Source organism: Capsicum annuum, chromosome 8 (assembly GCF_002878395.1).
Source record: "Capsicum annuum cultivar UCD-10X-F1 chromosome 8, UCD10Xv1.1, whole genome shotgun sequence".
Taxonomy (NCBI): Eukaryota; Viridiplantae; Streptophyta; class Magnoliopsida; order Solanales; family Solanaceae; genus Capsicum; species Capsicum annuum.
In genome coordinates this window covers 155,278,295-155,299,821 of record NC_061118.1, presented here as the reverse complement: position 1 = coordinate 155,299,821, position 21,527 = coordinate 155,278,295, and the positions used below count along the sequence as shown (strand labels likewise).

Below are 21,527 nucleotides of genomic sequence, written 5' to 3'. Positions count from 1 at the left end.
GTGATCTAATGTCTTAGTTCTCTATTTATTCAACTCTAACTTTAAAATCGGATTATAATTATGACAACTCTTATAAGTTTTGAACGTCACAAAGTGTAACAATAACTGAAGCATGTATAGCTCATAAAAAAAGATAGTACGAACAATTAAACAGAAAACTTACTCAAATTCTTGGCAAAAAGCATCAACAAGCTCCCTTTTAGTTTTAGCCTACTTTTCAAAACCAGGAATGTTTGGAAGTCTATTTTCTCCATAATGTTTTTTTTAGGAATCCACGATATTTTGAGAAAAAGGTTCAAAAACGCTCAAATCGGATAAGAAATATTTGTTGACATAGATTTACCTGAATCATTTATCTATTTATATATAGAAAAGGGAAAATTTCCTGCACAATTAATGTTGTACTTGAATTAATCCAACTCTCTTATTCCTTTTTAGTTGTCATGATTTATCTATTTATATATTCGTTCAAGGATAATAGAAATGGGAAAACTCCTTGACAATTAATGTTGCACTAGAATTGATCCAACTCCACTGTTCCTTTTTAGTTGTCATCATTTATCTATTTATATATTCGTTGAAGAGTTAAAATGATAATAGAAAAGGAAAAATATCCTTGACAATTAATGTGTACTAGAATTAATCCAACTTCTTTATTCCTTTTTAGTTGTCATGATAAGATTTTGCACAATTCTTTAAAAAATAATAATTAAGAGTGTAATTTAATAAATATATTTTTTGTTTAATCTTTAATCTTTGTCATAGAGGAGTATAACATTAGTGTTTTTATGTTTATCTTTTTTTTTGGTAAGAAGGATATATATAATAAAGGAGTAGATAAGAGGGTTAATACAGATTGCTGACTACTTAGTCAGGGACAAAAATAAGTGAATCTAAGTTCTGATAATTAGTACAAGGATTGATATTCCTGGTATAATCAGTTCCTAGAATGTCTGCCCAAACATATTGTTGGGCATACACCGGAGGAACTGCAAAATGGTGGTGCATTGGAAGCATTTCATCTTCGCTCCCTCCTTGGCTAAGCAATCTGCAACAGCGTTTTGCTCCCTAAAACAGTGGGTTGCCGGTAGATGACCCACCCTTCTGAGTACACACCTGCAAGCATCCAGAATTGGGTTATAGTGCATGTTTCCCACATTCAACATATGAATAATTTTAGTAGAGTCTACATTGATTTCAAAGGGGAAAATTTTTTTGGACTCAACCAGTTTAAGTCCTTCAAGAAGAACTAAAAGCTCCATTTGGTTATTAGTTGCATGAGGGAAGCTTTTGAAAAAGCCAATAATCCAGTCCCCCTTGCGGTTTATAATGCAACCCCCAATACCTCCAATTCCTGGGTTGCCAAGGTACGCCCCATCAGTGTTCAGTTTATATGTTGCATTCACAGGAGGTTGCCAACGAACTTTGATGTAGATATCGTGGTGAGGGTGGGAGGAGGGAGGGGAGGGAGAGGAGAATTCAATGGCATTCGCATAAGCATTCCTAAAGGAAGGGATGCTATTGTTATTATTAAAAGTGCTATCGTTTCTGCATATCCAAATCTCCCATAGGCAGAAAACAACAAGAACATTGAGGCTGAGATTATGGTCAGCCGCAGCATTATTGGACCAGCCTCTGATGGTTTGCAGGAGGTTATCGATTGTAAGGTTGGTTAAGGTAGGAGTGAAGTAGTCGGGTTTTTGGAATAGGCTATGCCAAAGTGTAGTCAAGCGGCTGTAAGACCAAAAAATGTGCAATATATCTTCATGGCTATTTTGGCAAAATTTACAAGCAGGATCGATTGGGACACCCATTTGATAAAGAGTACGGTTATAGGGGAGCCTATTATGCTGAATAAGCCACAGAAAGTGCTTAATTTTGTTGAGGATTTTTAGAGACCAAATCCAGCTGAAGTTTTGGCTGTTCTCCAAAAGGAAAATGTCAGCAGTTATCAGTTTGTAAGCTGATTTGCTAGTGAACATGCCATTGACAGTGAGGTTCCAGATTTTGTAGTCAGTCTGGTTGGAAGAATCAAGGATGAGGGTGTGGTTGATGGTATGGATGAGTGGTGGAGGAAGTTAGACTGATAAGGGAGAGAAGTCCCAAGTATTATTTTTCCAGAGATCAGACACCTTTAACTCCAGGTGGTTATCTGTCATCGAGCCATGGATAATCTTATTCAGGGAATTGTAGTTGGGGATTCATCGATCAGTCCAAAAATTAATCTGATCCCCTTTATGGATAATCCACCTAGTAGCTTCCGAACAGATATTGATGCCCTTGACAATGTTTTCCAGGTCCTAGAAACACCCTGCAAACAGTTGGTGTGAGTGGTATTAGCATTGAAGTATTTGTTAGCAAGGACCTTTGCCCAAAGAGATTAGGGATTTTTAGTGAATTTCCAAGCTAGGGCTGTGTAGGAGGTAGTGTTCTTGTGACAAGCTTGCTGGATACCAAGGCCTCCAAGATGTTTTGGCCTAGTTACAACTTCTCACCTAAGCATATGCATTTTCCGCTTAAGATCAGTAGTGCCCTAAAGAAAGTTCCTTTGAATTTTGTCGATGTGCTTATTGACCCCGGCAGGAATTGCAATATATTGCATAGTATGGTTGGGGATGCTATTGAAGGTGGATCTAGTTAGGATGCTCCTGCCCGCTTGGTTGAGCATTTTGGTTTTCCACCAGGAAAGCTTTGCTTTCATTCGATCAATGATGAATTGGAAATCAGCCTTGGTAGGAGGGTTGTGAAAAATGGGAAAGCCAAGGTACCGACCAAAATTTTCCCCAACATGAATGGCTAAGCTAGAGGAGATGTTCTGGGAAACCTCGTTAGTGCAGTTCCTAGAAAAAAGGACTTTTGACTTGGTCCTATTGATCCTCTGACCTGAGAAGGAGCTGAAAATATCCAGAACTCTTTTAATAGTGTGATAGTTCTTTTGGTCAGCTCTGGCGAAGAGGGTTAGGTCATCCGCAAAGAAGAGGTGGGAGAGCTTAGGACCCACTCTGTTGATGGCTATTGAGGTCCAGTTGAGAGTGTCTACCTCATAATCAATCCTTCTAGAAATAAGTTCCATACAAAGAATGAAGAGGTAGGGGGAAAGAGGATCACCCTGTTTAATACCCCTTGTAGGAGAAAAAAAAGTAGTTTTTGCTCCATTGATCAGGATGGAAATTGAAAAGGTGGAGATGCAAGACATAATGAGCTTAGATAGGAGAAGAAGGAACTTGAAGAAAATCAGGGCTTTCCTAATGAAAGACCATTCGATTTTATCAAAGGTTTTTTCAAGGTCAATTTTAAGAAACATGTTGCCTTGTTTACCTTTCATTTTGGAAAAATAAGTGATGAATTCCTGGACAATTATGGCATTATCTGAGGCCCTTATATTGGGGAGAAAGATCTCTTGGGTAGGGCCAATGATTTTTTTTAAGAAGGGTTTGATCCTATTGGCAATGATTTTTGAGATGATCTTGTAATGGATGTTACAGAGGCCGATGGGTCGGAAGTTCTTTAAGGTGAAAACATTTTGGCATTTTGGTATGAGGCATAGGTAAGTGATGTTGACCTCAGTAACCATCTCACCAGAAAAGAAAACTTTATTGCAGAAGGAGACAAGGTGAGAGCTAGTAGTATCCCAGAACTTTTAGAAGAAAAGAGGGTGGATACCATCGGGACCCGGAGCTTTAGTAACCTTGAAGTTGAAGACTGCTTTCCTTTTTTCAATGAGAGAAGAGATGTTGTGCAGCATAGTGTGAGAGGTGTTTGGAATATAAATCATAGAGGAAGGATTGGTTGGGGAAGTACTGGACGAGCTGGAGTGATCCGTGGTGTACAAAGAACTATAGAAAGAGAGGATGGAGTGCTCAATAGCCCCTTGAGTGTACAACCAGTTGCCCTGATCGTCTTAGGTATAAAAGAACTTTGTGTTCGTTTCACCCTCAGTAAGCCAATTTACCCTAGATTTTACTTTCCATAATTCACATTCTAACCTAAGAGTTTCCTTGTATTGGTTAGAGAGGGAGTCCTCAAGGTTATGAAGAAAGGAGCTAATAGGGTAATGAGCGCTTTTTTGGATCCCAACGAGTCTGGATAGGAGTCGTTTCTTTCTAGAGAAGATGTTCCCAAAGACCTCTCTATTCCAAGGAATGCATATTCTCTGAAGGGCAAGAATAGAGCTAGTGAGGTCGTTACTTTTAAGAAAGGCTTGGTTTATAAGGGTGGGGAAGTTGGGTTAGGAGCACCACTCCTTAGGGGTGGAAGTACCCCCGAGGTTGACCATGATAGGGCAATGGTCAGAGTGGGTTCTAAGAAGGTGAGAGACAGTAGAGTCGGGGAAAAGATAGAGCCATTAAACATTTGCAAGGCATCTATCAATTCTTTCCAGGATGAGGTTTTTTGTATTTCTATATCTCTTGTTAGTCCAGGTATACCTACTACCCTTATAACCTAAATCCACCAAATTGCAGTGGTTAATGCAGTTCCAAAAAAGGTTAACTTTATTATTCCTAATGGGGTTTTCCCCAAACTTATCATGGGATGAGAGGACTTCGTTGAAGTCACCCCCCATCAACCAGCTCGTGTCAGGATGGCTTTCAATAGTGTCAGCCAAACTATTAGTTGGTCCCAAAGGGTTTTCCTGATTTTCAGGTTAGGACTAGCATAGACAATACTAAAAAACCAAGAAGAAGGAGGAGAAATTACCTTAACAGCCACATGGATAGTTTGAGGAGTGATAAAGATGTCCGTGATGTTGAACATTTCATCTTTCCACATCAGAACTATACCCCCCGACATCCCAATAGCGGCAGATTGAATTTGGCAGGCAAACCCAAGTTTTTGAGTGAGTTGATGGTGGTCACTCATGCAAGTTTCCAGGAGAGCAAGCATAGCAGGTTTATTGAAGGATATCATGGCATTACAGTGACGTCGAAACTTCCCATTATTAGCGCCCCTAGCATTCCATATTATGAAATTCATCATCAACTTGTTTTGGGGAGAAGGGGGTCCACAGTCACTGCCTTTCCTTTATCCGGAGGGTCCAGGGGTGGCTGAGGTAAATTGATGTTGATCATGGTCTTCAGGGGGTCTAGTGATATCACAAATTTTTCCCCCGTGAGGATGCTCAGAGACTGGATATTCATTTCAACTTTTGTTAGATTCCATGGAATCAGGATTATCCACATCTCGCTTACTAATTCTGTGAATTTTAATCCTATCTGTCTGTCTAGGGAGGTTGCCTCTGTTATGAGAGCTTTCATTGTTGCCAGGATGGGTTTCATTTCTCGATTACTTTCCTTTAGCATATCCAGAGTTTTTCCTCTTTCCCAAATCTCTGAGGGTAGATATCTGGCCAGTGGTGCCTCCACTTGAGAAGGAGAAATGGCCAAAGGAGACATTGGGGGACCATTCAGTAGCAGAAGGGGGTTGTGAGGGGGAAAAAGGGGGAGAATTTGTGAGAATTGATTGAGGGAGTAAGCTAGAGTCTCTGTGGACATGGTCCCTTGTGGATTCAGATGAGCAGTTGCCATCAGGGCTGTTATCCAGAGTTTGTTGTCGTAGTTGGCTAGACTGAGGTTTAGGGCTTCCTTCGCTAGGAGTGCAAGGTACTGTGGATTTTGGATCACCACTTAGATCTGTCTCCCTTCCACCATTTCGTGGACAGTGATTGACATATCCTGGAGTCCCATTTCTAACCACGAGGTTGGGGCATGATCCAGGGGGAGAGATTCGAAGATTAGAGTTAAAGGGGGGGAGGTTGTTCATGTTGATATGAAGAGTTCTAAAAAAAAAAATTTGTGGAGAGAGGATTTTTATAGAGAGATACGGAAATGGCATGGCTTTTGTCCAAAGGCGAGTAATGATTGTGGAGAGTGTTCTCCGAGGAGGTGCAGTCAGGAGAAATAGAAGGCGCATTCAGCTTGGGGGGAGTGATTTTTTGATTGAGAAGACCATCGGTAGTCATATCACTCTGGCTTTTAGAGTTCTCTGCTTCTCGAAGGGCCTCAAATCTATTTGTGGGGCCTAGCTTTGACTTACTACTATTAGAATTTTTGGAAGAAATAGGAGGGGGATGGTTTTGGTGGGCCTTAGCGGGTTGGCCCTTTGAAGAGGAGAAAGAATTATCAGCATTCATTTTGGCCCAAACAGAAGTATTCTTAGAACTAGAAGGGGTATTAGCATTTGCTTTGGCCTAACCATTAGGGTTGTGGTGAGTATTTGGGATATACTGTAGAGACGACCCACTATTTGGGTTAGTATTAATGGGCATTTTTCCAAGTTTAGCCAAACTAGATCGGTCCAAGGAATTTGAAGGATCCTTACCCGGATTTTGATGAGAACCCTCTTGAGGTTCCACCGGAGGGATTGAGAATTGAGAGGGATCAAGGAACTTACCTGATTCTGGATAGTAAGACCTGGAATTTATATTCGATTTGTCGAATTTCTTTGTACCTATTGTTGAAGATTGGTCTTTCCTACTTGGTTTGTTACCTCGTTTTGCGAAAGAGACAGTCTTCCATTCTTACACTATCTCTTTGGACTGGTTGTGTTCCGTTGTTCCCACATCCGCATTGTTAAGATTGTCTTCGCGAACGGTATATGTGAAACTGCACCCTTTATTAGTGTGACCCAATCTGCCATAATTAGTACACAAGAAACCCTCTCTCTCGCAGAAAATTTATTGTACGTGGTGACCAATGATTATAGAGGTGCAGACGGGGTTATCCATTTGAACTTGCACACAGATACGCGCGTAGCGTCCTCTAAGAGAGGAAGATGTACATGCGTCTATTTTCAAGACCCATTCGATTTTCTTTCCAATTCTTTCTAGAATCGCGTTGTCGTAAAATTCGGTTGGTAAGGAAGGTAGTCTTACTCAGATAGCTGATGATACGATTTTGGCTTTGCTGGGTACAAAGCTAGGCTCCCAAAAACTGGTTGAGACATACGAGCCGGGATCGAACCATGGGCCTTCGAGGAGGATCTTCTTCTGACTTGTCTCAAGAGCAAGTTTGACTGTATTGTAGTCCTTCCCTAAGTCGATGAGGACGATGTTTTATTAGAGTTTCCATAGATCTGAAAGCTTCGATCAGAGGTACTAATGGTTCAGTCTTTGGCCTAAACATTTTATACTAACAGATCTTTTCCAGGGACAGTATAACCGTTGCTTATCTTCTTCCTCCAATAGATGGATGTGTTTGTCCGTCGCTCCAGGATCCGCAGACCCCAATCTCTCGAAATCCATGGGTGAGTCTACACTCCTATGAATGTTGTTACTTGTGTTTTCTGCTGCTTCCTTATAAGACAATTTCCTTGGTGGGTTCGCCTCTATGCTAGCCGGAGTTGGGTCAGGCGGATCCGATGGTGGAGTCAACGATGATGGGTCTGGGTTGTTTTGTTCAGAAGGAGAAGACATCTCATTGAACTTTTATCACTGTGTTTTTTTTATGTTTATCAAAAATACCTTATTATAACCAAAATTTCATATGTTGACAAATTCTGATAATTCTCATAAAGGCCACAGCTCATTAGGCCCAATAACATTAGGCCTGAGCCATAAAATGAGTTGGTCCGGCCCGAATAGATCTTCATTAAACTAAATTCATCACTCTAAAAACCCTAGCTCCCAAAAGGTTTCTCACATCGCCGACTGAAATTTCTTCTTCGGTCGCCGAAGTTTCGCCGGGATTTGAATCACCGTAAACGTTCTCCGACGAATTAAAACATGGCGGGAGGAAAGATGAAGAAAGACAAGCCTCAACGAGGCTCATCAGCCGCCGGTGCTGCCTCAAATCCTCACTTTCAGGGAGGAATATCGTTTCACAAGTCGAAAGGTCAGCACATTCTGAAAAATCCGTTATTGGTTGATTCTATTGTCCAAAAAGCGGGAATTAAATCGACTGATGTTATTCTCGAAATTGGTCCTGGTACTGGTAACCTTACTAAGAAGCTTCTAGAAGCCGGAAAGTCTGTTATTGCTGTTGAGCTTGATCCTCGTATGGTTCTCGAATTGCAACGAAGGTTTCAGGGAACTCCTTTATCTAATCGACTAAAGGTAACTTATTTAGTTTGATCATTTCTTTTTTGCGAGATATTTATTGCTTAAATTATTGAAATGTGAAGTTAGTACAGCTTTGAAGAGAAAAAAATCTTTTTTTTTCTAGTTAATTATATTTTTTTGCAATATTAAGCATTGGAATAAAGGATTTTTAATTGAAACGGAATTTAGTGTTTGTTATAAATGTGAATTGGGTCAGTGATGTTTGATTGGTTGGTAATATGTTATAAGGGTTGGAAATATGTGCTTAATCATACTTATTGTTTGGTTATATTGTGATTTGGAAATGTAGTGCTTCTTGTTTAGATAACATTTTGTTTGAATGTCATCTTGAGGAAGAAACTAACTACAAGTTCCCGTTTGGATCGGTTCATGAATGAGTGACGCTAAATGTTTGGCATGTCTCTTATTATTATCACGCTTAATAGTCACATTCCAGGAAATTAACTAATTCAGCCACTAATATGTTTTGAAGACAGACGTTTTGTTGATAGAAGGTTAAGCTCATTCCAGGTAATAGTTGGATGAAAGATGAATTAATATCCTGAGGCGAGTGTTGGTTTGGAGTTGGTGGCTCAGTGATTCTTTTTAATTATGGCTGCTTTTAAGTATGGTAAAATGGCCTATATAGTAATGTTTTTTCTTAATGACTCACTCCACTGTTCTACAAGGGATAGAAGCAGTTACTTATCTAAGTTCACATCACCCATAAGGTGGTTATGGGATGTGATCCCAATAACTTCTTGTGATTATTGCACACTTCAATCAGTAACCTTCTCTTTGGAATGGAACTGACATTATTACTTGTCTGACTTCAGCTTGAAATGGTTTCCATTATGAAACCAGATCTGATCTGTTTCACTCAATTTCCAGAGAGATTGCAAATTCTATGTTAACTGAATTCTCAAACTAGAAGATTAGATATTCTCCCAACTGCGGGGTCCAAGGATGTGGTTTTGACTTTTATTCTACTGTGTTTTTTTCATTTTTGATTTTTTGGGTCATTTTCTTCATATCTTGTTTCTTTTTTCTTTTTTTGGATTTGAAATAGATCTGTGCACAATAAGCCGATGCTCTGGATGATATTGTAAATGAAGGAAGCATGGTTATGTGTACAGAAATTGAATTGAGTCGACATGTCTGCTCCCTCTGATTTCCCATGATTTGGGGGCCTGGTTTAGACTCACATCCATTCCATAATTATCATCGATTATGCTATGTATTTATTTATTACTTGATCAAAAAAAAAAATTATGAAAAATTGGCTCTGACAATTGCCTCCTTAAACAATAGACTTGCTTTCTCTTATCAGTAAATAGTGATTTATGGGCGCATACATTACTGAAACTGTTCTACATGATTTATAATTACATGCCTACTTATCATGGTCATGCCTTAGCAATATGAAGCTAAGAATGCATTTACATAATAGACTATTCATGTCTTGTCATTCTTCATTTATGTTCCTTTCGTTTTTATGACTAGATATTATCCTTGTTTTCATTTAAGTGCATGTCCCATCATCATCTGTGTACATTGAGGTGTTGATGCTGTTCTCATTTTCTGGGCTGCAGGTTATTCAAGGGGATGTTCTCAAGTGTGATCTCCCTTACTTCGACATATGTGTGGCTAACATCCCATATCAAATATCATCTCCTCTTACCTTCAAATTATTGGCTCATAGGCCTTTATTCAGAGCTGCAGTAATAATGTTTCAGAGAGAATTTGCTATGAGGCTTGTTGCTCAACCTGGTGATCCTCTTTATTGCCGCCTTTCTGTGAACACCCAGCTATTGGCCCGAGTATCACATTTATTGAAGGTAGGAAAGAATAATTTCAGGCCACCACCAAAGGTTGATTCTTCTGTAGTTAGAATTGAGCCTAGGGGACCACTTGCTCCTGTCAATTTTAAGGAGTGGGATGGTTTGGTCAGGATCTGTTTCAACCGGAAAAACAAAACTATAGGTTCTATTTTTAGACAAAAGTCCGTGCTCTCCATACTGGAAAAGAACTATAGAACTTTGCAAGCATTACAACTCACCGAGAAAGCTCCGTCAGATGATATGGAAATGGCTTTGGATGTATCTACCTTGGGAGAGACCTTAGGAGACTTGAGTATGGATGACGATGGAAATGATGACGACGATATGGAGATGGATGATGGTGATGCTAAAAGAGCAGACTTCAAAGAGAAAGTTTTGGCAGTGCTGAAGGAAGGGAAGTTTGAGGAGAAGAGATCTTCCAAGCTCGCACAAGCAGATTTCATGCATCTCCTTTCTCTCTTTAACAAAGCTGGAATTCATTTTTCTTGATTCATAGGGCAGCTAGCCATACAAGCCATGCATGTGTTTCTTCTTTCTCCTCGTGGAGATCCAATTTTGTTTCCTTTATAATGATTTTAAAGCTTGAAATTTGTAGATAATTTGCACTTCGAACATTTCCCGATATGGTGGAGATTTAAATGAGTAGAAGATTTTCTCCTTTTAGCCTGCAATTTTGGGTATCTTTGACTCTTGAGGAAGTGCTAATCTAGTCGAGTTGTTGCCTCTTGGTGCACAATTGAAGTCATCTTCTAGCTCAACTCTTCCTGCATCTGCGCTTTCATTTGTAGGCCATGGTGCTGCCTGAGCGTCGATCTTTTTGCACTGTAATTTATAATCTGAAGTTCTTAATTTTTCACTTTACAATAACAAAGGTAAAACAGGATTTACAACTCTGTGCAACACCTGGTTGTTGATTGATTTTACCTTCCATATTTTGTTCTTAGGCTGGATCTAATCTTCAGGCAGTTGATCTAGTTTGCCCATAATTTTCTATTTTATCCAAAGTTACCGAATTTACAGTGTTAGAATCAGTAGGAAATTGATGAGGGGGGTGGTAGACAATAAAGAATAAGCGGCTAGCGAGTTGCTCTAGATAGTCGTACTTGCACTAGTAGGAAAAAAAAAAAACAGATAGCTGCAATTAGCAAGGCAACCAAGATATTATTCACGAGTTGAATACAGCGGTATGCTATTGAGCTTTACATTTCACTTTTCAGTGGCATAATGTTGCTTGTGTAGTCCATCGGAAACAACCTCTCTACTTCAACTGAGGTAGTGGTATGGTTTGCGTACACTCTACCCTCCTCAGACCCCACTATGTGGGAATACACTGGGTATGTTGTTTTTGAATGTTGCTAGTGTAGAAGTTAGCCGTACTGATTGGGTTCAAGAACAAAATCAATTGATTATGCAGTTACAAACAAGTACGCTACCTCAGTTTGATTCCTTTTTTTTTTTTTTTCTCTTTTTGATAAAAACAGTTACACTTCATTACAGATCATAGATAAAATAAAGCAGTTCCCTAGCAAGGGAGTACCAGCTTGGTCGAAAGATATTATTTCATCAACTTTGTATAAATGATGTGATCCAGATAGTGAAACTTCAGCCACCAGTATATGTTATTCCCATGAACAAGCAAGAATGATGTCTTGTGACCAAAAATAACTTCTTTGAGCTTTTTCTCCTGCAATATAAGGCACCAGTAAAGCGGCCTCCGGGTGCCATAAAATGGAGCTGAGAGCTGCAAATGGAGTAATGTTATCCAATTTCAGTATCCACTGGCCAGAGGAACCCGAAAGCTAAGGTTAAGAGGTCATTCTTCATCCTTGTCTAATGATGTTGAAAGAAAGCTCAAAATGAAGTCATCAAGATCCCCTTCAAGCACAGAATCAGGATCTGAAACTTCATAATTTGTCCGGAGATCTTTGACCATGCGATAAGGCTGCAAGCATGATACAGAGCAGTTATGATGACTACACGAACCATGGCTATGAAGGTAAAAATGAAAAGTTAAAACTGTATGAAACATACATGGAGCACATAAGTACGTATTTGGTTGCCCCAACTGATCTCAGTGAGAGATTGGGTATGTTGTGCATTCATCTGAGCCTGTCGTGCCATCTCAAGTTGGTCCAAGCGCGATTGAAGCACAGCCAAGGCAGAAGCCTTGTTTGAATGCTGTGACCTTTTGTTTGGACAAATATTAGCGCACTAAAAATTTCCATCTCTTCTTCTGTTTCTCAATGGAAATGAAAGAACCTTTCTTATGTATTTTAGATCATAGATGCTTACCTTTCATTCTGACAAGAAGCAGTAATGCCTGTGGGAATATGAGTTATCCTAACAGCACTCTCAGTTGTGTTAACAGACTGACCACCAGCTCCCCCGGATCTAAAACGCTCAATTCGAAGATCAGATTCATTGATTTGAACACGAGTAGATCCATCTCCCAAAATTGGAATTACAGCAACTGCGACAAAGGAAGTATGCCTTCTCTTTGCGCTATCAAATGGCGAGATGCGTACCAGACGATGCACTCCTACCTCTGATTTAGCATATCCAAAAGCATTTTCACCATCAACTTCGATTGTTGCACGCTGATAACAAGTGGGAGCAGAAATCAGCAGAGCATTTAAACAATAGCTAACTAGTGCAATGACCGAAAATTTAAACAAAAAAAGAAAAGAAGAGGAAAACTTCCTGGTTTCAGGTCAAATAAGAACCCATGGCACTTTTCTTTTTTTGGTTGGTAGAACCCATGAAAAAATTCACAACCCATATTTTAAACAGACATTAATTATATGTCTTAACGATTCTGTTTCTCCCAACGGCATGCATTACAAATAATTATTTATTTTTTTTGGAATAGCTATAGAGTTCTCAGAATGCACAAATTTCACTTTTCATACCTCTTAATAGCTAGAGAGTTTTCAAGTAAAAGAAGAAAATAAGGTAAGAACCTAGACCTTGATTCCTGCAATCTCACCAGGCATTTCATCCACAACAGAAACACCATATCCTTTATGTTGAGCCCATGATTTGTACATCTGCATGACCATTGAAGCCCAATCCATGCTCTCAGTACCGCCAGCTCCAGCTTGCACCTATACAGGAAATAACAAGTCTGTCAGCATTCATTTTACGAAAAACATGATTGCAGATGTCAACAACTCGAGTTGCTTTTCTTATGAGGCGTCCTTGTAAGTTTTTGGGGACAAGATGGGACAAGTAGAGATAAGTACACAATCAAAAACCAGGGAGACGAAAAGTTCTCCAAGCTAAAAGATATATGTTTGACAATTCAAAACACGGTCTGAGCTTCAGAGGGACTAACCTCTATATAACAAGAGCAATAATCATGCTCCCCGGATAATAATGCTTCAAGCTCCTTTTGTTTTACGTTCCTTCTAATCCTGAGTAGAGCTTTCACTGATTCCTGCACTCAAAATGACTAATAAAATAGGAAGGAATGCCAAGTCACAATAGAATTTCTCACAAAATTGATCCAATAGGCAAGTACCATATGGTCCCGAAGTGGCAGAATTGAATTGGAGTATCCCAAGATACACTCTCTTGATAGGAAAAAATATAATGTTTTATCACGTAAATTATGACACAAGTTATATATAAGTTTCACTTCTTTATAAAAATCATTACATACCTATACCCTTTAGGAAAAAACAATACCAACATTGCATTTGCCGGTAATAGAGTAAGTGAACAAACATTGATAACAATAGCCGAGAATTTCAATGTTCCAAGTTCATTCCTGGTCAAGGCGTCAAGCCAAGCAATCAGTTTGAAGACAGAGTTAAAGATTTAGTAGTTTATTTATTTATTCATTCTAACAAGCAGGTATTGGGCAGTTGAGACTTGCAAGTCAGGTTCAAAATTATTACATGCTCCCTCCATTTTCTAAATAAGTGCTCCTTTTGGCTTGCTCACTCCTAGAAAATTAAAGGTCACTTTACCAACTTACCCCTAATTAAATTTTATCTCTTTCCAAGTTGACATTAATTACTATATTTAAACTCAAGGGCACATTAGGAAGATTATGATCAAAGTATTCTTGAAGCCTTAAACATCGTACACTTATTTAGGAACAGATCACAACCCAAAAGGAGCACTTATATTAAGGAATGGAGGGAGTAAAGTAGAACAAAACCAAAAAAATTGATCGCCTCCTTATTTCACTTTCGGTCAAACCAAGCAGTCAATTTCATAAAGAAGATGGAGTTACAACAACAACAAACCCAGTGTATTCCCACATAGTGGGGTCTGGGGAGGGTAAGATGTACGCAGTCCATACCACTACCTCCGAAGAAGTAGCAAGGTTGTTTCTGATAGACCCCCGGCTCAAGACATGAGATAATAACCAAATCCGATAAAGAAGATGGAGTTACAAACTTATTTATTTGTCATACTAAGCAAGAATTGGGCTGTCGGTACTTGCATATCAGCCCCAAGTAATACAGTAATCATTACTAAGAACTAGATTGTTAGGTAAACAGAATCAGAAAAGAGGTAACTACAAATTAAACGGAACCCATAGGATCAAAACTAACTGATATTTAAATAAAAGTACTGATATAAATCCAATGATATGCCTGAACAAACTGAACTTAGGAGGGAGAATCGTGTTTGAGATTTGCACCATTCTGAACTAAAGAACCAAGTGGAATAGTGTAACAACGAAAACATAGAGTAGCAGACTCCATTCCAAGCAATAAACAAATTTAAGCTCACCAATTCCAACTCTGGATCATTCTCTTCCTGCGCAAGCTTAATCATGTCAATATGTTCAACCAACTCTTGTTCAATAGCCATAACATCCTCCACTTTGTTCATTAGAGAACCATGTTCGCGGCTGATCTTCCCAGCGTGGACGGGGTCATCCCAAAGATCTGCCTTATTGAGCTGAGCTGAAAGCACTTCAAGCCTATCCATTAGCCTTTTCCACTATAAATGGGAGCAAACAAACAACACCAACAAAAAGACTAAACTCATTAAATAGAATTAAAACATTCTCAAAGAGAGCAATCTAATATCTTACTTCAGTGAAATAATTATATCAATCTAAAGAATAAAAATAACATTCCCTTAAACATGCCCAAGTACAACTAGAATCTCCTGTCGGACAAGTTATGTTAGTTATCAGTTGCTATTACTGCTTTTATTACTTTATAGAAACATCGATCAATCATTTTAGTCCATCTGGAACCCGGCCATAACACTGAAGCTACTATATTCAATTAACAAATACAACGATTAGAGGATTCATCAAGGTCTTATTATTTTCACACTTGTCGTAAACCTACAGCAACCCCCCTTTATCTGCGCCTGAGACCAACTATGTTGAAGCTCACATTGGTCCGTTCTCAGTTATCTCCATGTCCATCACTTCCTCAATACCCTCCTCCCAACCACCCCCCAAAAAATTTGAATTTTTGTAAGGAGAAACTACCACTATCAGACACAAACTGTAGAATTATGTCTTTCAAACAGAACAAAAAAAACATAAAAATCATAAACTTATATTTCTCACCGGATAAGCACAAAGATCAGCACTTTACCATAAATATCACAAGGTTGTCTCTCTTTTTCTTCATCAATAAGCAAAAAGTTCACAGTTTTTAGTGATATGGTCAACCTAAATTAAGTAATCCCTCCGTTCCTTTTTACTGGTAACATCTCGCTTTTTGAGAGTCACGCTGCATCAAATTTAACAAATATTTAAAGATGTATTCTTACATCTTATAAATATGAGAAGAATTGGACCTTAGTAATTTTTCATACAGTTTCCAAACATATAAATTTAAAATTTAGGATATCGAATTATGTTAATTAAATTTAGCTTGAAAATTAGTCAAAAATTGAGTGACAAGTAAAAAGGAACAGAGACAAAGACAACAATTAGAGAAAGATGGGGATACCTTGAGTCGTTTCTTGATAAGATGAACAGACTGAGCAATGGAAGAAGCATGTGATTTCCAATCATTCTCAGTATCATCAACCATATTCCAATTTTTAGCAATAATTCCCTCGACAGTAAGTCCATCAGTAGTGGTGGGCTCAATAACAGGTTCCGAGCTGAAAAACCGAAAACCCCATAAAGACCCTGATGGGGTTTTTGCAATTGCATTGAAAATTGAAGAGAACAATAGCTTATTTATTATTGTATTGGATGAATTGTACAAAGAATGAAAAATAGACAAGTTATTACTGGAAATGGAATTATTAGGAGATTGAGAAGAAAGTGTAGTAAAAGAAGAAGAAGAAGAAGAAGAAGAAGAAGAGGAGAAGAAGAGGAATTGGCGTGTGGGGATTCGATAGAGCTGCTTTGATCTTCTCCCTAATCTTTTCAATACTAAAAATGACATTTTTTTTTTCTTTTGGTACTTTCTGTAATGGACTTTGAGGAACCTTAAAACACAAAGGTTTAGGCGAGGGTTTAAGCATTCAGATTTCGGAGAACCAAAGCGCACGACACGACGACGACGTCCAACTTGTTTTACAATGGAGCGGCCATGAACTATAAGCAATAAATTGTTAGGCATAAAATAGGCATTATTTTATTTTTGGTGGAAGGTATTATTTGTTAGTATAGAAATTATTTGTCTCATTATTTATATTAGTATGCGGGCAATATTAAAGATATAATTACGTTATATATTATGTAGAATTTATATTATATATTTGTATATTTAAAAAAGAATTATTTAAATTAGTATATTAATGAGTGATACCTTTAAGTTTATTTATTTTTTTTTACATCATATACCGCTAATTCTAAGTTGAAACTTCTTCCGTCAAAAAGTCAAAATACTGTGTTACTTTGGATAGATGTTTTTTCTGTCTTTTTATTTTTTGTGACCCCAAGTAATAGAGTAGATGTGATAAATAAAAAAATTCAGCATATCTGTTCATTCTTAAAATTCTTGTAAAGCGAAATAATTACTTTGTCATAAATTTATTGTACTCAATTTATATCTTAGCTAACTCTGTATTTTATTTACTACAGTAACAAAATATTTTATATATAGCTTTTACATTTTAAAACCCGCCACAATCATTATCAAGTTTCACTATGTCTTGATATATGATAATTTACATTACTTTAGAGATGAAATCATTTTTTATATTCATGATCTTTTTAACGGACATACACAGATAATATTACGAATAGTTGAAAAAATTTTATAATCTCTTTGTAAATTAGATTATTGATGCTCTTTACTTCCTTCTAATGGTAAACTAGGTGATGATCGAAATATTTTCATAAAACACCTTACGGTGTCCTTTTACATCACTCTTTCCTAATTTCTTGCCTCTCTTTTAAAGGAAAAATTAAATTGTGAGACGAAGAAAATGTTTAGAATTTTGTTGTCACAGGTAGTTGGCCTCTTTATCTCTCAAGTAGTTGTAAAGTCTGCATACCTTTTATCTTTCTCAGACTTCACATGTGAAATTTTATTGGGTATGTGTTGTCAGACGTATTTGTAGTTGGATTAAACTTTCTTGAGTAAAAAATAAAATGTTTATTTTTAAAAAATAAAATAACATACCAAATATAGTACTATAAATTTATCATGCATTGTATCAACTCTTAACAAAGGTACACTTAATAATACAACTTGTGATAAAAAAAAAAAAGATATATGTAATTAAAGAAAATAAATCATACAATTACTTGATAATATGTCGGGAGATACATCAAGAGTATAAAATGAGGTTATAAATTAAAATTTATATAATTTTGATACAGAACTACATTCTTGACTACTGTCATGTATAATTTTTTCCGTCTTCTGTCACATGAAACATAAAAAACTAATATATCGTGTATATAAGCAAATCAAGTAGATATTAACATGAATCAATACCATTAATACAGAAGTACATAGTAAGTGAAATAAATCATATAATATAATTTTGAATCGCTCCCTGTCCGACTGTCTCATTAAGAATCCTCTTCTTTATAAATCTAACAACAACAACAACATACAAAGTAAGATCTGAAAATCTTTACAATTCAAATAACAAAAATGATTCAATTGAGATAAATATTTTATTTTTTTATATAATGAGAATTGACATTGATAAGCAAGCAAATACCACCACAATTTTTTTGGTTATGTATACAAATAACTTGATCTGGATCAATAAAATTTGTAGATCATTTCCTACTACTTTTACCACTTTAAGTTAATTAGTAGCAGTACTAACATTCACTTAAAAATGAAATTCTAATAAAATATGTACATATTAGATTGATTTTAATCTAATCTCACTTGCATTACTTGATTAATGAAAAAAAATCTAAGTTGTAAATGTAATTCAGTTATAAATTCATCATCATCATGGGACGAATAAAAACTGTTGAGAAAACTTGGTTATACATATTGATTTATTTTTATTTTTAATTTAATATGTAACAAACTACTAAAACTATTCTCAATTTTGAGAACATATTCACATGCTTATTAAACCACAGCAAACAAATATTTTGTAAGATTCAGTAAGCTTAAAACTTTATCATCTTTTAGCTATTGTATTTTAATTGTCATTAAAATTTTATATTGTTATATAACATGCAATTTTTCATTATCTTGCTATGTTTTAACGTCTTTGATTATTACTTTTCGTTAATTAGATATAGAATTTTCTTATTCTTAAAAATTTAATAAATTTTTACACTTTTAATATAGTGTGCAATTAGCAATATCAAACTCACATTCAAGGTTAAAAAAAAAAGGTACTCACATTTAATGCATTTGTTTCCTTGTCACCAAAAAAATCAAATCAAGCTTTGTCCATACATATTTCAATTACGCCTTCATCTGCATATGTATAAGCGCAATGCATATTTCATACATATCCCACCTACTCCAAGTAAAGCATTTATTTTATCATATAATTACGACTTTAAGTGCCATCATGATCCTTGATTTTGAATCGTAACATTCTTACCTTTATCTATTGATGCAAGTAATATAAGATACATTGAGCAGTTCATTATGCTGGGTTTTTTTTTCTTAATTTAGAAGACAAAAGTTTAACTAAAACAAAGATGTATGCATTGATGCAAAACTTTTGTTTGGGTGAGATGATTTGATTGTTTTAGTAATAAGGTTGAAAGATGAAGAATAAGGTTTGAATTAAGTATATTTTTTTTGCAGAAATTTTATACATATAACCAAGTGCATAATATAGCAAACAGTGATATCAAGGATCAATTATGTCAATTGCGAGGAAGAAAGACCACGACAAATATATTTCAAATTAGCAAAAAAAAAAAAAAAGAAGAACTTTTGTGCTTAGAAGGAAATCATCTCCATTTTCAATTTTTTTCATAAAGCCTGGACTCATAAAATTTTGGGAGAATAACGAATTACGTCGCTTTGTTCAAACTGCGATGGATTATTCTTGGGTATGATCCACTGAAAGATTTTTTATCAAATTGATAAACGAATAAACTAAATGTTGATAAGCCAAACACCTAACTATTGAAATCACAATTTATGAACTAAGGCAACTAATACAACACTCGATTGTGGAACATAAAACTAATCCATAGTGAAAACGATAATAATTATCTTCCAAAGAAGAAAATAAGAATAAAATATCCTACGAAAAAATAATACTATATAAATAGGAGATGCATTTATTTAAATATCTAAATAGATATGTTTAAGCACTATTTCTTTCGATTTGAAAGGATATAATTCATAGAGATTAGAAAATCGAGATACAAAGAAGTTGGATTTGTAGTAGTTATCATTCAAAAGCATAAAATTGTAAAAGATAGTTAATGTGCAGATTAATTTATGTATTTTTTTTTCATTTTGAATAGTTTTTTTTTTTAATTCTTTTTAAGTAGAATTTTTATAGTGTTGATACTTGTCATTTTTGCCTCTCCTATTATATATAGATAGATATGATGAAATACATTATCCTGTATAGATAGTAAAATAATTAATTTCGAAATTAATTATTTCATAATAACTCTTTCCAATCAAACAACTCCTAGCTAGGCTGGAAGGATAGTATTGGAAGATTTAATACATATATTACTATATTAGTCATGTGTTGTTTAGAAATAATATATAATCGTGTTTTTAAATATGGTCTCGGACATCTATAGTCTTCAATTTTGAAAGTGTACTAGTAAGCATGTTTTATATAGCAAATCACAATCTGACATATAAAATGCATGTGTTACTTATTTCAATTTTATGATAGTTTTGAGTGTTCACTTGTCTACACCCAAAATTGAAGGATGTTAATGTCAACTAAAGTCAAGTTAAAGAGAACATTTACATATTATGCCTATTATTTAATCCTTTATTTTGATATAATTTTTAATTTATGTATAATTAACAAATAGCAGCAAATCATGGTATTTACAATACATGAGCTATTGATAAACATAGATTTTTTTATTTTTTTCAAAAAGAACTGCCGTTAATACACGTGAAAAGAAAATAGCCCTAATATAACTAATCTCATCATTACCATTATACTATATTGAGAATTATTTTTATACACTCTACCACTCTACCAATCATCTGAACATGTTCCATCAGCAACCATAAGTTCCATGAAATTTACCCTGTCCCGAGCATATTTTGACTATTACCGCTTTAGTAACTGAGACAAAAGAAATATAAGTGCAGAAATAGAACACTCCACGTTAAGACCCACAAATGAAGCATACGTCCAAATTCAGTAATTTCTAGTTGGACTTGCAAAATGAAGAGACTTTATGATCATTGACAAAGCTTTGCTTGATCAGAACTTTTCTACCACAGTGGATAGGGACGGACACTAGATAATATGCTTCTCCCACAGAGCCTTCATTTCAATAGCTATAGGCAAGGCAGGCAGTAAAATGCTGATTGAAATTTCTCCACTTCAAAATTCCTCGTACAAATTTCCAACCAAAACTGAGTTGTATCTTCAACTGGAATTATTGCCGCATATAATACAACAGCATATGTGTCTGCCTAATTTAACAGTTACATCCTGCACTTCCAACTAGCTCCAAAAAGGCGAAAAATTGACATGTACAAATAAAGAACCCGTGACCTCTTGAGTACAAATTGTGTAAACTGCCTGTTTCATAATGCAGGTCTTGCGCTCAAACGGCGGAAGTAGATAACAATGGATAAATTAGATACCAGAAGGATTAGTATAGAACTGTCTTTTGACTGCAATGAACCATGACTAGCTAAGAGTAATACTGATTATTTGGCTGAATGTTATTGAAGTGTCAAATTACAGCTTCACCATAAATGAACTTTTACAACTGCACCCACCCACTGCACTTGGATTAGTAGATACCTGCAGAAAATAAAAGACATGTACAAAAGCAGTTGAATGAAAATCCGAGGCTACAAACAGAAATTGAAATGGTCCTAGTGCCAGCTAAAAATCACATCAAACATTAACAAAAGAAAATTCCGGAAGCAATGCGAACATTAGGATATAGAGGGTAATAAGCATCATGTGGTCTCTAACTCTGACGTTATGTTTATTTACAGAGATGAAATTCAGATGGGGGAAACTACTTCTAGTTTCAGCGGGTTGAGGAACTTGAAAGGAGCAGAATTATGGAAGTGGTGGTAGATGAGTTAAACTCAATCCTTATT

General features: G+C 36.2%; 3 protein-coding genes and 1 non-coding gene across 4 annotated transcripts; 2 read left to right on the top strand and 2 right to left on the bottom strand.

The window, feature by feature from the left end:
- The first annotated feature begins 7,586 nt into the window (after positions 1 to 7,586).
- Positions 7,587 to 10,547, top strand: LOC107839693 (ribosomal RNA small subunit methyltransferase). The gene is made up of 2 exons (XM_016683290.2): positions 7,587 to 8,050; positions 9,628 to 10,547. The coding sequence occupies exons 1-2, from the start codon at positions 7,721 to 7,723 to the stop codon at positions 10,363 to 10,365; spliced, it is 1,068 nt and encodes a 355-aa protein (XP_016538776.1). The 5' UTR covers positions 7,587 to 7,720; the 3' UTR covers positions 10,366 to 10,547.
- Positions 9,143 to 9,244, top strand: LOC124886905. Its single transcript, XR_007044306.1, has one exon. It is a non-coding gene; the product is annotated as a small nucleolar RNA snoR100 (small nucleolar RNA).
- Positions 10,548 to 11,310: 763 nt separating the features above from the next.
- LOC107839691 (peptide chain release factor PrfB2, chloroplastic) lies at positions 11,311 to 16,453 on the bottom strand. The gene is made up of 7 exons (XM_016683289.2): positions 15,810 to 16,453; positions 14,623 to 14,835; positions 13,211 to 13,312; positions 12,843 to 12,980; positions 12,169 to 12,473; positions 11,908 to 12,061; positions 11,311 to 11,818 (listed from the first exon to the last, which is right to left on the bottom strand). Exons 1-7 carry the CDS (start codon positions 16,431 to 16,433, stop codon positions 11,690 to 11,692), a joined length of 1,665 nt encoding a protein of 554 aa, XP_016538775.2. The 5' UTR covers positions 16,434 to 16,453; the 3' UTR covers positions 11,311 to 11,689.
- A 3,843-nt stretch (positions 16,454 to 20,296) lies between these two features.
- Positions 20,297 to 21,222, bottom strand: LOC107839690 (iron-sulfur assembly protein IscA-like 2, mitochondrial; the record flags this gene model as incomplete). Its single annotated transcript, XM_047394751.1, is given in 1 exon segment — positions 20,297 to 21,222. A coding segment is annotated over 1 exon segment (69 nt), but the record flags the coding sequence as incomplete, so codon positions are not given.
- Positions 21,223 to 21,527: the final 305 nt, after the last annotated feature.